This window comes from Epithele typhae, assembly GCF_022376455.1.
Source record: "Epithele typhae strain CBS 203.58 chromosome Unknown BXZ73scaffold_11, whole genome shotgun sequence".
In the NCBI taxonomy this organism is placed as follows: Eukaryota; Fungi; Basidiomycota; class Agaricomycetes; order Polyporales; family Epitheliaceae; genus Epithele; species Epithele typhae.
In genome coordinates, this window is record NW_025954202.1 from 116,492 (window position 1) to 131,492 (window position 15,001).

The 15,001-nt window shown below is 63.2% G+C and overlaps 3 protein-coding genes across 3 annotated transcripts; 2 read left to right on the forward strand and 1 right to left on the reverse strand.

Annotated features, from left to right (window-relative positions):
* Positions 1 to 6,979: 6,979 nt before the first annotated feature.
* On the reverse strand, positions 6,980 to 8,016 carry BXZ73DRAFT_88867 (TAFII28-domain-containing protein; the record flags this gene model as incomplete). The annotated part of the gene is made up of 5 exons (XM_048025103.1): positions 6,980 to 7,122; positions 7,174 to 7,270; positions 7,326 to 7,413; positions 7,475 to 7,771; positions 7,796 to 8,016. 5 exons carry the CDS (start codon positions 8,014 to 8,016, stop codon positions 6,980 to 6,982), a joined length of 846 nt encoding a protein of 281 aa, XP_047879951.1.
* A 279-nt stretch (positions 8,017 to 8,295) lies between these two features.
* On the forward strand, positions 8,296 to 9,731 carry BXZ73DRAFT_43613 (uncharacterized protein; the record flags this gene model as incomplete). The annotated part of the gene is made up of 4 exons (XM_048019180.1): positions 8,296 to 8,554; positions 8,829 to 8,972; positions 9,037 to 9,580; positions 9,638 to 9,731. 4 exons carry the CDS (start codon positions 8,296 to 8,298, stop codon positions 9,729 to 9,731), a joined length of 1,041 nt encoding a protein of 346 aa, XP_047879952.1.
* Positions 9,732 to 10,410: 679 nt separating this feature from the next.
* Positions 10,411 to 14,830, forward strand: BXZ73DRAFT_75838 (uncharacterized protein; the record flags this gene model as incomplete). The annotated part of the gene is made up of 7 exons (XM_048022294.1): positions 10,411 to 11,424; positions 11,480 to 11,563; positions 11,616 to 12,299; positions 12,665 to 12,842; positions 13,023 to 13,214; positions 13,273 to 13,798; positions 13,858 to 14,830. 7 exons carry the CDS (start codon positions 10,411 to 10,413, stop codon positions 14,828 to 14,830), a joined length of 3,651 nt encoding a protein of 1,216 aa, XP_047879953.1.
* Between the last annotated feature and the right edge of the window lie 171 nt (positions 14,831 to 15,001).

Genomic DNA, 15,001 nt, shown 5'->3' on the forward strand with positions numbered 1-15,001 from the left:
GTGGGTGAGTCAGCAGCGCTTAAGTAAGGCCGACGTCATCGCTGGGCGCGGCAAGCGCCCGCCGGTCGGAGGGCGGGATGAGGCGATGGGGCGGTGCTGGCCGCGGGCTGGAATGCGCCGCGAGCCGTAATCACCCGTCCGAATTCTCGCGCTCCGAGCCCTCGCCCTCTCTCCTCCGCCCACCGCCTCTCCAGGGCTCCCGACCGCCGACGGGATTCGTGCGGGCTGACTGTCCCGCTTAGTACGCCCTGCGACGTGCCCACCCCGTCGACGGCTGCGGGGGTCCGTCTGGGCCCGGGGGCTGCGGCCTCCGGCGGCGAACTGCAGTGTTCACTGGGGACGTTGGCCGACGAGGTACGTGCCTCCTTCCGTGCTTTCCGCGTCGGGCTCGGGGGCGAGTGACGTGCCACGCAGGTGATCGACCGACCGACCGAGCAGCGCGGCGGCGAGAGGTCCGACCCGCACGTCGCCGCGCCGTTACTCACGTACGTTCGCGAACGTTCCCGATCGGGCGGCGGTGGCCTCGGTGCGCACCGAGCGAGGAAAATTTGGCTCGACTGGGAGCTCGACTGCGGGACTCGGAGCGTGCCCGCTGACGCGTCGCTGGACGGCCGAGCGAGGTGAGTGCGTGTCCTGCTTTGCGAATCGGGGCTTGGTCAACTGAATGCGCGTTCGCTGTCAGCAGCCTCGGACAGGTGCGGGTTCTGTCCTGGCGTCCGACGTCGACTCACCGACCCCCGACTCGTCGACCCGGCTTAGCACCCAGCTCCGTCGGCACGAAAACTTCACCACCAGTCGCTGGTCGCGTTCGGAGATGATAGGGGAGCGCGAGTGCGGGGCTCTCGGATCTTGGGACCGGAGAGAATCCAATCCGCCCATTTCGAAAGAGGGGTCGGACGACCGCGATGGCCTCGAGGACGGTCACGAAACACTCTCCGAGCACGTCACGGCGCACCATGACTCGGGGTTCACTGGTCGTGCTGCGGGGCCGCGCGGAGGACTCAGAAGCATGGCGAGGGGCTTACGTGGTGCGTCCTCGTCGCTCGCTCACTCTCTGTCCGGGACTTCTGTGGCCGTCGCGAAATTTTCTGGGCTTGCGTGGACGAGCCGGGTGGGTGACGAGGCCGTGCGGCGTCCCGACGCGGAATTGGGAGAAGTCGACCGCAGCTTCGTCGCCAGGACCCGACTGCCCGTCGAGCCCGGGCGGGACATAGCGGCCCATGTGGGGCGGAAGTGAGGGAGCACCGCGATTCATTAATCCTGGACGACCTGGAGACGTTAGATGGGGAAAGGCGGGGACGGCGAGGCGGGCAACAGGGAGCGCATGCGGGCAGCTCGCTTGTGTATCTACGCTCTCCACATCTCGTCGACTGTGATTTTTTTCGCTGTTCTGTAATTCTCGGCGGCGTCTTGGTCTTCACCTCCGCTGTCGGTCGGTCAGACTCGTCGAGCTCAACTACCCTCCGCCGCGACTACACCCGCCTGCATCTGCATCCGCCTCGGCTCCAGGGGAAAACCCACCCCGCAGCCGTGTCACCGGAAGCTTCCAGCGGCCGCCTCACCTTCAGCTCGAGGAACCACATCACCGCCTCCCCGCCCTTCTGCACCCAACCACGCCCCCCGTGGCGCAACGGGAGTGGCTCCCGGGCTCGCCATCGCGCTGAACCACCCAACGCCAGCGCCCGGGAAGGCCAGCGTTCGTGCGCGGGGCGCGTTTCACCGTCTCCCTGGTGCCGCACGACTGCATCCGGCCGTCCGTGCGTCGACCCGTGAGTGTCTGGCGTTCAGCGCGCGGGTGCTGCAGGGCTGCCTCCTTCTCGCCCGCGGTTCGCTCGGAGGCGTTTGTCCTGCGAGCGGTTTTTTCTGGAAGGGGAGGGGACGATCTGATCTGAGTGTTCCTTCGTCACATCTGGCTTCGTGTTCGGGCTCGACGGAGCAGTCCGAGGGTAGCGTGGTGTGATGGCGTCTCAGGGCTGCGGGCTGCCGCTGCTCCTACTGCCATGATCCATCAAATGAACATATGTCGCATGCCTTCGCGGCCGACGATCACCGTACGGACAAGCGAGCAATCGTTCTGGGGACGGTTCAGCGTCCGTTATTTTCGGAGATGAGAGGGGCCGTCGACAGCACCGCGCGTGTGCACGCCAGAGGTTGGTACACGGCGCCGTTCGAGACAGCACGCCTTTGATTGACGTAGTCACGTACAGGTACAATGAATCGTCTACAGACGCGAAGTCATGCGTCGAACGCCGCGTGGCGCGCGGTCCCACCGTGGTTCGTGCCCGCGCGTGCTGATTCACCAAGCGCATACGTGCAGCACCGTTCACTTCGCCAACTCGACGCCCGCGCGGAGCACGGAAAAGCCGGCGTTCCGCGGACAGTGTCCACATCTCATCCGAACTGGGGTTATCTCCCGGCCCCCCCACGCCCACATCCGTCCATCCGCGCCGGCGTTGGGGGATCGCCGGAGCTCGGAGCCTGCGCAGGTGATGTGTAAACGTGTACAGCATCCTGCGGCCGCCAGGGCGGATGCACTGCATGCAGCTGGAGGGACGGGCGCTTCGTGCATCGAAGCATACGTACCACGAGGCATCTGCGTTACATCGCATAGGCGGCTTATAAATCTCCCTCTCTCTCTCTCCGTCGGAACCTAGCGCGCGTGAGCGCATCGAAGGAGGCGCGCGGGCGGGTGCGGATGTCTGTTTCGAAGCCGAGCGGCGTTCTCGCAAGTAGGTTCAGACACCTCTCGCAGGCACTTGGGGCGTCTCCGGAGCGTGCGCACGGGCGCGTCGGGCGCAGTCGGATATACACCTGGAACGAGTGCTACCGAACAGCGCAGCGGCGCGGCGGGCGCGCGGTGGGACCGTCGTGTGCGGTGCAGCTCGGCGTGCGCGCGCTCCGTGGGCGTGCGACTATTGGCCGCCTCGATGTTCGAAGCTCGAAGGCTGGAGGGCCGAGGCGGGCGTCCGGACGAGCGCGCGCCTGCAGATCATGGGACGCCGGACGGATGCGGGGGGCGGGGGCCGTGCCACGGCGCGCGCAGGCGCGGGTGCGTCAAGCGTCGGCGCGGCGGGTGCAGGGAAGGCTGCGCGGAGAGAAGGGTTCTGCCTGGCGCGGCGGCGCGCACTTGCGTTGTAGTGTGCGCGCGCGCGGCGCGACGGTCGCCGTGGCGAGCTCGGGCGGGCGTGGCACGTTGGCAGATGCCGTTGAGGTCGCCGTGGCGGGCGAGCGGGAGGCCTCTAGGGGGCGGGCGTCGATTGGGGGTGGCAGGAACGCACCCGCGACGTGCAGTTCTAGCTCGGGATCGTCGGTGGTGACGCGGGCAGGGGCGTGAGGGGTGACGGCGCGAGGGCGTCCGCGCTGGACGAGCGCGCGCGGGCCCGCGGGGTGATGCGCCTGGCCGGGCGGATGGGGGCTAGCGGGGAAGGGTGCAGGGCGGTTGGCGCGGGGGCGCATGTGGAACCGTCGCCTGGGTGGTTTGATTGTGGACTTATGGGCGCCCCGTGCCACGCGAGGGTGCGCCGGTCGGGGTGGCTCCGAGCATCCAGGATCCAGGGTTCGAGAGTGCTCGGGTCCCTGCGGGGATGCGAGCGTGGCTGGGCGTGAGCGACGTGCGTGGATCGCGTCTGTTGTTGTTCGTTGCGGTGTAACTGGGGGACTCGTCCTGTCGCATCGTGACGTCGCGGGGCCGGTCCGCTCCTGGCGCATGTGTAGCATAGGGTCGCGTGCGTCGCTGTCCGTGGACTCCGGGTGTGGGTAAGGGTGCACTGGGGTTAGAATGGCGTTGAACAGCCCAGGATGGCGGAAACGATCTGATGCACCTGGGTCCTCCATTTCCTGTGCAGCGTGACCGGTGCCTTTCCCTTTGTCGCGGGAAAATCCAAGCAAAGTACGAGTGTGCGGACACAATTGCGGCGGGAGCCGCGGGGCCGCTAGAACCATCGCGAGCTGTGCCAGTGCCACTCGGAAGACGGCGCGGGGCTGCTGCGGGGCATGCTTGAGCATGCTTGAAATGGTGATGTATGAGCACCGCAGCTGCAAGCGTACGTGGCGGGTTGGAAAGCAAGAGAACCTTGAAATCTAAAAGCGATCTCGGGGCCAGTACACACCTTGTGCTCCACAACGACTCGATCGCTGCGCCGCGGCGGAGGCGGGGGCTCATCCGTTCTGCCGTATTCCCGGAGGTGCTCCTCCGGAGAAGGCAGAATGAGGGGGTGAAAGTTGTGCGGCCCAGGGGCGGGTCCGCGAGCATCGGGCTGCCCGAGTTGGTCGCCGGCCGTCCAGCGCTTGTCATTCGAGCGGGCGATGCGCATTGCGTGCGCTCTGAGATCCGGGTTCTGACTCCTTGTTCGAGCGCGTTCGAGTCGCTCGGTCGGGCTTACGCGTCAGGCGTACGCGTCGGGGGATGGGAAGTGGGGAGGGAAGGCAGGGGAAGGCGCGCGCGAATTCAATGCGTCCCGCCCAGACCGTGGAAAGCACGGTGGATGCTTCGATCCTCGCACTGGGCAATTGATGGCTCGCCGGCCGAACGCCTCCCCTCGACGCCCACCCGAACCTCCGCCAATCGGAACGTCTGCAGCGGTGCCTCGCCGCGAAGAGCCGTTAATGTGCGTTAGTCGAGAACTTCTAGCCGGGCCGCCCACGCGCACAGGACTCCGCGAAGGGGACCTAAACCCGATCCGAAGCTCTGACTCGTCTCTGGGGTGCGTGATGCCGTGTGCGTAGAGGAGGCCATCAGAAGCCGACGTCTGGCTGTGGGTTTGGACTTCGATACATATCGAATTCGGGAGCTGGGTTCGTTCAACTTCGGGGGTGGCAGTCGCGGCGTGGGCCCCATGCACACGCGCTGCGCTCGCTTCAGCTGGGCGGTCGTGCGCGCATGTCCATGTCGTATGTTGGCTCCGCGGCACGAGGCTAGGCTTGGAAATTGGAGTGCCACGCACTGGATGGCGAGCGCTGAGGAGCGAGCACCACCGCCGTACGCGTTGACCGACAAAGGAGCACAAGCTGCGAAGGCGAAGGCGAAGGAGCGTGTCGTGGCGTGTCCTGTCGGGGAGATCCGTGCAGATCCGGCCGGACGCGCGGGGCCTCTGAGTACTGCCCCTCCATGATGTTCGGGGTCGAGAGCATCGAAGAAGGCCGCTCCCAATCCTGCACGCGCCGCTCCCCGACGAGTCCCCGTTCGCCGTGAGGGCATTCGGAGGAGGCTGTGCGACGAGGCTCCCCGGGCGTGCGCTTCCTGGGCGCTCCGTCGTGGGGCCTTGGCGCTCCGAGGGCCATGTCCGAAGGACCAAGATCGAGCTCGAGCATGGATGCACCTTCGAATGGAGGGAGTGTTCAGGCCTGGAGCGGTAATGGTCATGAAGGGATGCTGCAGGCTCCGAGGGCTGGGGCTGGAGCTTGGGGCGCGGACGGAGGGCGTGCCTTGCGGAGATGGGGAAAGCACAAGGAACGGGCGGTGCGGCAGGGTTTGGGTGCGCGAGGGGCGTGGGGCGGAGTGCCGGCATAGTCGCGACGGTTCGGGGGGAGGGGCGGAAAGCGGGCGGCGGGCTCCGTGAGAGGCGGGGCAGCCAAGGGGTTGCGGACGGAGAGGCCGGAGGCCGGGCGAGCGGCACATGCGAGGAGAAGCACTGTAGGGCTGAGAGGCCGAAAGCTTGCGCTTCGCAGGAAGCGAGATAGGTCGGCGTTGGGAGATCGCGGGTCGGGTGCGGTGCATGTCCGAGACGGGTATTACCGTCGACGGAGCTTCTTGGGTCGATGGACGCGTGTACGCACAAAGCTGGGAGGACCGTGGTCTTGTAAGTTTCTGGCGAGTTTGAAACCGCAGATTATTAGTACTTACCTGCGTAGGCAGCTGCTCGCTTAGAATAGCAGATGAGTACGGGTCGCAGCAGGTGGTAGCGGAAGCTAAAGACATGAAGCTTAAGCATGCTTGACACCAAAACAGCTTCAAGTAATTCGCATTCTTGGCTGTCGGGACGGACGTGAGGTCCTGAGACAATGCAGCGTGGTGCAGACGGACCGCCACCCAAGATAGACCCTGATGTTCGGCGATCCTGACGGTGAAGGACTGCTATTCGCGTCGTACGATAGTACGTTCTGTGTTGGGACCTTCGAAAGTACAGCGCGGTACCTCAGATCCTCGACCATTGATGATCCCGCCAGACGGGCGCTTCAACCCGCACATTGTGCATCCTCCACTTTCGAGCGTCGACGATCCGCTGTGGCCTCGGGAACCCAGTGCACTGCGCGTGTTTCTATGCTCGTATTTGGGGTGCAATCGTTAAAGCAGTCATCCACGGCCGCATTGATTGACCGGATCCAGCTGCTGAAAGCCGACAGAGCAACCAGGCTAAGTCGGGGCTCAGGCAGATGCGTCGTCGTCGTCGGGCGAGGCGTCCTAGCGTCGGTCGTGGAACCTGATCGGATTACGGACCGCCGGCAACGCCATGTGGACGTCACCGACTGCTGTAGAACCGGCAGCCTGTTCGTTCTGCCGTACATAGTACTCTTGAATTTAGAGACCGCCCGATTGGCCTGGAGGCTGGCGGATGAATCAATCATTGGGTGGACGTCGCTTGCGGTAAGGTGGTGATCGATACTTACTGTATGTGGACGCGCACGGCTTTAAGAGACCGCTTGCTGGGTGCACCAACGTATGACGGCCCCTGGTTCAAGAATGGAATAATCAGTTTCACCATGAGATCAGTGGCTGGCATATACGACGTATGAATAGAACTCCTCTGGTAGGCGCATTGGCTGGGTACCGCGTGTTCGGCCAGACGGGTGGGACGATCGTCGATGTTTTGATAGCGCGGTACTTCGATGTGGACTGAGGGGCAAGCGTGCGGGTAGGTCGATTAAAAACCAGGTGGTGGTCTATATGAGCTGAGCAGCTATAATACAACATGCTGGTAGAGAGGAGAGCAGTACTGATCCCGGGACAAGCACCAAGACACAACAACGGAGAGAAATGACCTCAGCGCACAAAGAGACGTTTCGACCTGACTGGTCGAGCAGCACCGACGCGTCCAGTCTCCTCCTGGTACATCCGGTACGCTTCCCGCAGATGGTCTGGGGATAGGGGACCCGTATCGCCACGTCGTGCTTGTACTTGGCGTGCTAGAAATCGAGGTTGAGGGAGATTATTTCGCGGAGAGTCACTGGACCGACCTTTCTCCACGATCTCCCCAACGAACACCTTTCCAAAGCCAGCGACAATCTGAGCGACTGGTTGGGACACCTGCTGCCCTGTCGCCTGCTGGATGATCTGTGCGCACGCAGCCATGAGGACAGCAAAAATATCCTAAGCAAGAGAAACGCACCTTCCGGACAGCCTGCTTGGGCAAAGCATGTCGACGGTACGCCTCAAAGCGGTCGTACTGTCCAGGACTGAAGTTGTCCATGAGAACCCTACATCGCAATTGCCGCCGTCAGTCCTCGTCGTCCTGCACGCAAGCAGCTCAAAGCCCACTTCAAGTTGTCCTTCGACTGGCTCTGCCACGACAGCTGCGCCGAGTAGTCGTCGTCCGCCATCGCCGGCAGCACCTCGTCCTCCCCGTCGCCCTCGTCCTCCGCCGCGCCCGGCGGCCCCGCCGGCGCCGGCGTCGCGCCTGACGGGCCAGGGGTGCCGCTCTGTGCGCCCGTCCCCGCCCCCGCCCCCGCTGGCTGAGTTCCGGGCAAGGCGAGCCCGAGCCCGACGGGGTCCGGGGTCGCCCGCGCGCCGTCCGCGCCTGCGCTCGCATTCGTAGCAGGGGCCTGCCCGGGTCCGCTGCCCATCTGCGCGTCGACCCACTGGAGGCCGTTCGCCTGCGACAGCTGCTGCTGCGAGGTGGCCGGGGTCGCGGGGGTGCTCGGGACGGGCGTCGGGGCGGTTTTGTTCTTGGGCTTGCGGCCACGCTTCGCGGGGGCTTTGGCGGCGGGGACGCCGCCGCGTGCGGGGGTGGAGGCGGGTGTGGAGGTGGAGGGGATGAATGTCCGCTCGGGGACGGGGTAGGTTGCGAATGGGGAGCTCATGGCGATGGATTGTGCGGTGGAGAGGCCCTCCGGTTCGTTCGTGTAGGTATGGCCGCTGAATGGAGGCTGGGTTGAGAGGTTGCGAAAGAATGGTCGCGGTGGCTGAAGGCAAGGGGCATGTCTGAAGCGCCGAGGACTCACCGCCGTTTGACGCCACGCGCGAGTGGCTTTTGTGACGTTGGGCTGAGAACTTGAACGCATAGCCTGCTCGGTCTCTCTGTGTACGCTGGCCCTTGTCTCCCACCGTAATCTGCCCTCGCTTCTCCTCCACTCTCCATCATGGCACGGAGCGCATACAGTCCATCACCCTCCCCCAGCCTCCGGTCAAGTATCGACCTCTCCGACTCTTCCGGCAGCGAATATGGCTTCCCTCTCGTGGAGGGTGGAGAGGCCGTGGGCTCAGCGTCACGGCCAGGCTCTCCCGCAGGCGACGCAAATGTCGTGAAGGACAACAGGCCAGATACGATGACTTGCCAATGGGAGGATTGTGGGCGGGTGTTCAACCACCTCCCTACCCTGATAGACCATATACACCAGGGTGAGCGTGCCTTTACTGTTGCAACACGGCTTTGGAAAGCGTCCCGGTACACTATGTGCATTATCCCTCACAAAGATGTGCCATCTGAATCTGAATGGAGACAGAGGCGTTCAGAGGGCCATTGCGTCCTGCTTTTATGCATGCGGCTGTGGCCCTCCTGGCATCGAGTATATGCTGCTCTATGCTGCATACGCATCATCACGGCAATCCGCAAGATACCCTTCCACTCTGTCTCAATTCATAGGCTTCACCAATACTAACCAACTTCCCGCAGATCACATTGGCGTCCACAAGTCGAACTACACCTGCGAATGGGCAGGCTGCGTCCGCAGAGGCATCGCACAGACCTCCCGCTTCGCCCTCATCTCGCACATCCGCTCCCACACCGGCGAAAAGCCCTTCACCTGCTCCCGTCCAGGTGCGCCCCGCCCCTCCCTGCCTCACCCCGAACCGAACCCGCTCACGCCGCGCGCGCCCCGCAGAGTGCGACAAGTCGTTCACCCGCTCCGACGCGCTCGCGAAGCACATGCGCATCCAGCACAACATCTCGCCGCCGCTGCCCGGGCGCGGCGGGAACCGCAAGCGGAAGCGCGAGGAGCAGGAGGCGCTGGCCGCGTACGCCGCGGACCCGTACGGGGTCACGACGTTCAAGGTCGGGGAGCCCTCGGGCGCGGGCGGGGACGACGACGACTTCCGGCTGTCGCCCGTCGAGGGCCTGCCGCCGCGGCTGCCGCTGGGCGCGGCCCCGGTCAGGCAGTACACCCCGGAGCCGGCGAGCCAGGCGGAGTGGGACTCGGAGGACGAGCTGCCCGCGCATTTGTTGGGGCAGAAGCACCCGGGGACGGGGCTAATCATGGGGCGGTCGCATATGCATGTGCGGTACATGCTGATGAAGGCGAAGCACAAGTGGGCGATGGAGCAGCACGAGGCTTTGGTGGAGGAGCTTCGGGCATTGAGGCATGAGGAGAAGTGCTGGAAGGAGCGGAAGGATGCGCTGTTGGATTCGCTGTTGAAGAAACAGTTTGGGTACGTGGTGTTGGTCCCACTTTTTTGCGCAGCGGTTGCTCACAGGAATACGTTCAGGTCTCAGGCTGAACAGCTCGCCAACCCGCTCGTCATGGCTGCACAGAACACATATGTTTACAACCCTGGCCCGGAAGAGGATCCATATGCCTAGTCGATCGCTATCTAACTCGCTCTCCATGTTGTACATGGACTCACTTCTTGGAATTTCAAGCCATGTTGTTACACATTCAGACACGCACGTCTTGCAACCTCAAGCCATTTCCTCACGCCCGCAGATCGGCACAAACCCTTCATGCTGAGGGGAAAGCAAGTCGCGCATTAGAATGTGGACCGAACAGCCGTTCGGCACCCAACGTCCAGCCGCCAGTATCGGTCCTCTAGCTCGGCCCCTTCCCACCCTCTCTCCTATCGACATCACCCACCCGTTCGCTTTGTTCGCGCCCTCGGAATCGACGCTCGAGCCTTCTGGATACAATAGCCGTGAGTACGGTCAAGCTGCTGTCGACGCTAACAACCGCTGCTGCAGGCTCCAAGGCGGAGTATAGGCTGACATCCGACGTCAAGTTGGTGGCTAGCAGCCTTGGAAGGGCGAACGTGGGGGTGGATGTGTGGATTGGGATGGCCTCTGTGCAGCTGTACGTCCTCCTCTTCAGCCTCCCTCAGAGCGGTATATATTCCCCCCACCACTGCGTCCCCGCTCCCCATCTTGTCTCGCGTCCGCCATCCTCCTCCGCCCTCCACCACTCGTCCTCAACGACCCCCACCCCCATTGAACACTACCACCACCTATCCTTAACGCCACCCACCCTGGTCAATACTCCGCACTCGTCATGTACCCCTTCCTCATCCCCCTCGTCGTCCTCTTCTCCCTCTCGCTCCCGCCCTTCCTCTACCCCGTCCTCAAGTCCATTGGAGTCTACTCAGAACTCTGGCTCAATCTCGCCGTGCTCGTCCCCGCCTCCTTCATCTCGGCCTTCCTCATTACGGTCAAGGACTCCCGCACCAGCATCCCCATCGCCTTATCCCTCGTGCTCGATGACATCATCGACTTCCCCGTCGCCGCCTGGTCCTCCGTTTACGATGCAGCCATCACTGGGCAGTCCTTCCTCTCAAACGCCTCCATTTCCGCCTCGTCCCTTCTTCTCAATACTGCCGTTTCCATTCGGTCGTCCCTTCTCAACATCAGCCTCTCTGTCTGGTCCTTGCTCCTCACCGCTCAGTCCCCCCTCCGCAAGCTCATCGCCGACGTCAACCATCTCTTCTCCTTCGTCGTGGTCGACGTCCATGCCAGTCACTTCGACTCGGACCTTAGTGTCGACTTGCCCTCCCCCTCTCACGCTGACGTCAACACCGACACCGACGTCGACGCCAACACGAGCACGGGTTCCGACACCGACACAATCGTTGACACCGACCTCGATACCGACACCACAGTCAAGCCCCTCTCACAGGTCCTCGAGCTCGAGGCAGAGGTCGAGCGGCTGCGCACCGAGCTCGCTGAGAAGACACGGTGTATCGAGGACCTCGAGGACGAGGTGGAGCTGGTCGCGAGCGAGAAGAACTACCTCAACGGGGTCATCGAAGCGCGGTGTGCGGAGTTCGTCCATCTCAACGGGGTCATCGACAAGCGCAACCGCGAGATCAAGACCCTCAAGGCTGCCGTCGCGCAGGCCCACGAGAAGTGCAAGGACCTCGAGATTGAGATTGAGATTCTCGAGGAGGGCGCGTCGCAGCGGGACGAAGAAGTCGCTCAGCTCGCCAGTATCATTGAACAGCACGCTGAGACGGATGAGAAGCTGGAAGCTGCTGAAAGGGAGGCCATCAAATACGCCAGCGAGGTTGAGGTACGAGTTCCTCTGCTTATCACCTCCTCGATATATCACTAACGCGTCCATGTAGGAAAAGCTTAGACTTGCTGAGGAAGAGCTTGACTACACCCGCAACCAGAACAAGCAGCTCATTGCGTGGAACTCTACCGTCGAGGTATGTTCTTGTTTCCGCTATCATATTCTGCAGGATCCTCATATCCTTGCAGACACGCAACGAGGATCAACACGGTGTCATCGCTGCTCTCATTGCCATTCGCGGCCAGGAGGACTCCTTCAAGTGGATCGCCCAGGCTGTGGAGTCCGAGGCGCTCAAGGCGGAGCACAATCGCGAGCACCGCAACCTCCGTACTCGCGTCTCGGACCTCACATCTATGAACGCCCAACTCATGTCCCGCCAGCGCACTCTCGTCCGCCAGCTGCCCCTCTCCACAACCCTTGGCAAGCGCCGCACCAACCCGACCTTCGAGGGTGGGCCCGTCGGACTCGCTCCTTTCAAGAGTGCACGCTGGGACCCGGAGGCCTGCAACTCCAATTCCAGTCTCTGTGAGCTGGCGTCGCTCCCGCGCGACTGCAACGAGGACGACATGGAGCCTCTCGACGAGTCCTCTGACTCCCTCTCTTCCTCTCCCACCTGCGGCTCCTTGACTCCTTCGCTGAGCTCTCTCGAGGATGACATTGCTCAAGAGCCTGCGACGACCGAGTATGAGTCCTCTGGAGACCTTTCGGCGTCGGCAGCACACCTCTCCGCGCCGGCGTCATGCTTCTCGGCGCCAGCCTCATGTCTTTCTGTATCGGCTTCTCACCTCTCTGCATCGGTGTCGGTCTTCCACTTCCCAGCGTCGGTCTCTCAGGTCTCCTCGCACATATCCGACTTCGGTTCCCTCATCCGGGTTCGCGCTTCTCTCTCTGGCTGGGAGCTCAGCACCTAGGCTTGGACAATCTTTACAGCACACGATCCCCACCGATCACATATCATCCAACCATCGCCATTCCTTTTGATGGTTACCACCCAGCTAACAAGTGTTTCAATCGCCCCGTTTCTACACAGTGCATGATGGCCTGGCCTGATCTCTCACCAACTGGTCGTGTATAGTTGCATAGTACTTAGTTTCATTATTTACGCGTTCGCGAGTTTGCGTACTGTATGCCTAGCAAAGGGAACATTATACCAGCAATGCTTAATTATTATCACGAGGATCGTCTGCCAGTCTCACTCACTTTCGACACGCACAAGACACGCATTTCAACTTTCCAGCGTTTGACACATCGGTCAATGTCCCGCGGGAGTCACGTGACATGGTTGAGCGTGACAGAACAATGGTCGGGCCGCATCCAGCGCCAAACGGCCTTGTTCTGTTCCTCCACCACGAGCCACTGCACGATCCCGACCACCCTCTCCTGCACCGAAGTGCGAAGTATCTTTATCGCCTATTGTACGTCCCCATGCATCCTGCGCGTACAGAGCCTGTCTGACCTGCGCTTTCCATGCGAATATCTGTCACAGATCCTTGCACTAGCGCCGCCGCCCCCGCGGGCCGCCACCCTAACCACTGACGCGCCTCGCGTAACGTAGACCCACCTTATCGACTACCACATATACCACCGTCCAGCAGACATGCCTGGTCTTTCGCCGACGCGGCGTACGAATCAGCCTGTTGCGTCTGGCTCGAAGTTGCCTGAGCCACCCACCGTGACGCTCCCCAAAACCGACAACGAGAAGGGAAAGTTAGTCCAACGCAATGAAGAAGAACATAAGAATGTGAATGGGGCCTCGAAGGCTCGCAAGAAAGGCGGAAGTATTCCCAGTCAGTGCCTCGAAAAGGATTTCGCTGCACACAAGCGCGCTGACCACCCTGACCACAGATGGCTCATCCGCCTTGACTCATGCCGCAAACGGATCCGTTCCCGCTGGAAATGAACAAGACATTGACGCCACTGACGCCGACGAAGAAGACGAGGACGGGGAGGTAGAGGAAGAAGAAGAGGAGTACGAAGCCGACCGGTGGTTCACCGACCGCTCTGGGCTGCAGTTCCGGTACCCGCCCCAGGACGCGTCGGACGAACGATGGCTGGAGACGATGGCGGCCGCGGTGGTGGAGGGCGCGGAGGACTTCGACCGGCACGCGGCCGAGGTGCGCGCCCAGCTGGCGCAGCGCCTGCTCGAGGCGACGCTGCTCGAGGTCGAGGTGGACGAGGCGACGGAGGAGTACTGCGAGATGCTCGTGGAGCTGAGCGACTCTGTGGGGGAGGACGCGGCGTACGAGATCGTGAAGGCGGCGAGGAACGTCGCGGTCCCGCGATACGACGACGTGGATAGCGAGGTGGCGTTTGCGCGGCCGCGGATCGAGATCGAGCAGGCGACGGAGGACGGGAGCGGGGACAAAGACGAGTGGGTAGTTCCTGTCTGGATCTCTCGACGGCCACTGAGGCGCTTTTTTTTGCTTTCAGAGACATGGTGGATCAGTCTGTGGAGACTACCGGGATTTCGAGCGAGGGCCCGCCCACGTCGCCCACCTCCCACGTCGTTGCCCACCGTGCGCAGAAGCGGCCACGCCCCATCGAAGACGACCACGACCACGACAATGCCGACGACCGCGACCCGATCCTCGAGCTCTTCGACCAGGCGAAACGCCGCCGCCGCGCCGGCGTGGCCTCTAGCCCCGGCCCCGCGAAACAGCACCGCCGGTCCCACCCCCGCTCCCCGCTCCCGATCCGCACCGACTCCCCGCTCCCGCCGTCGTCCCCGCCGCCGTCGAGCCCGGACAAGCCCGCGGGGCCCCGCAGCGTGCCGCAGCGGTTCGGGCAGTTCCTCGTCCCGCCGGCGGCCGAGGGCCAGCGCCGCTCGCGCCGGAGCCGGCCACCTTTCCGTCTCTCGCAGATCTACCCCTCCGAGAGCAGCGATGGGGAGGGCGAGGGCGAGGGCGAAGCAGATGTGGAAGAGCAAGAGAAGGTCTTCGAGCGTCCGCCAAACCCGGAGCCCCCGAGCCCCACCGACACGGAGCCGGCGGGGGACGAGGAGCTCGACACGGCGGGCAGCCGGTCGACGACGAAGGGCGAGGGGTCGGCTTCGACCGCCGCGACGTCGGTCGACGGGGCCTCGATGAAGGCGGGCACCGCCCCGTACGGCTCTGAGAGTGCGGACGGCGCGACCCTGCCCGCGCACGGCGAGACGGTGAGCGAGGCGCTGCGCCGGTTCGACGAGCAGCGGGTGCCGTCGCCGAACGACAGCGCCGTGTTCTGGCCGATGAAGTGGTCTCCAGACGCGGCGGGGCCTCCGTCGCAGGCGGCGGTGGGGAGGAAGGGGTGGGACCCAACGTTTGGAGAGACTGCGACGGCGGAGATACCGCGGATTCGCGTACACGCATGGCGCGACCGGCCAGTGGCGGATCGCGGGACGGACGGGGCGAATCCGTTGTGGTAGATCCGTAGGAGGGTAGGGACGATTATGCATAATTGTTGGGGCACTCGAACTCATTCCCGTGCTTGTAAAACGAGCCCACTACATACCATATACTCGAACTCTTCAGTCCATCACCGCCACGTAGTCGGTTGGGTCAACCGCAGTCGCAATATCTTGGCTTGATTTGGGATG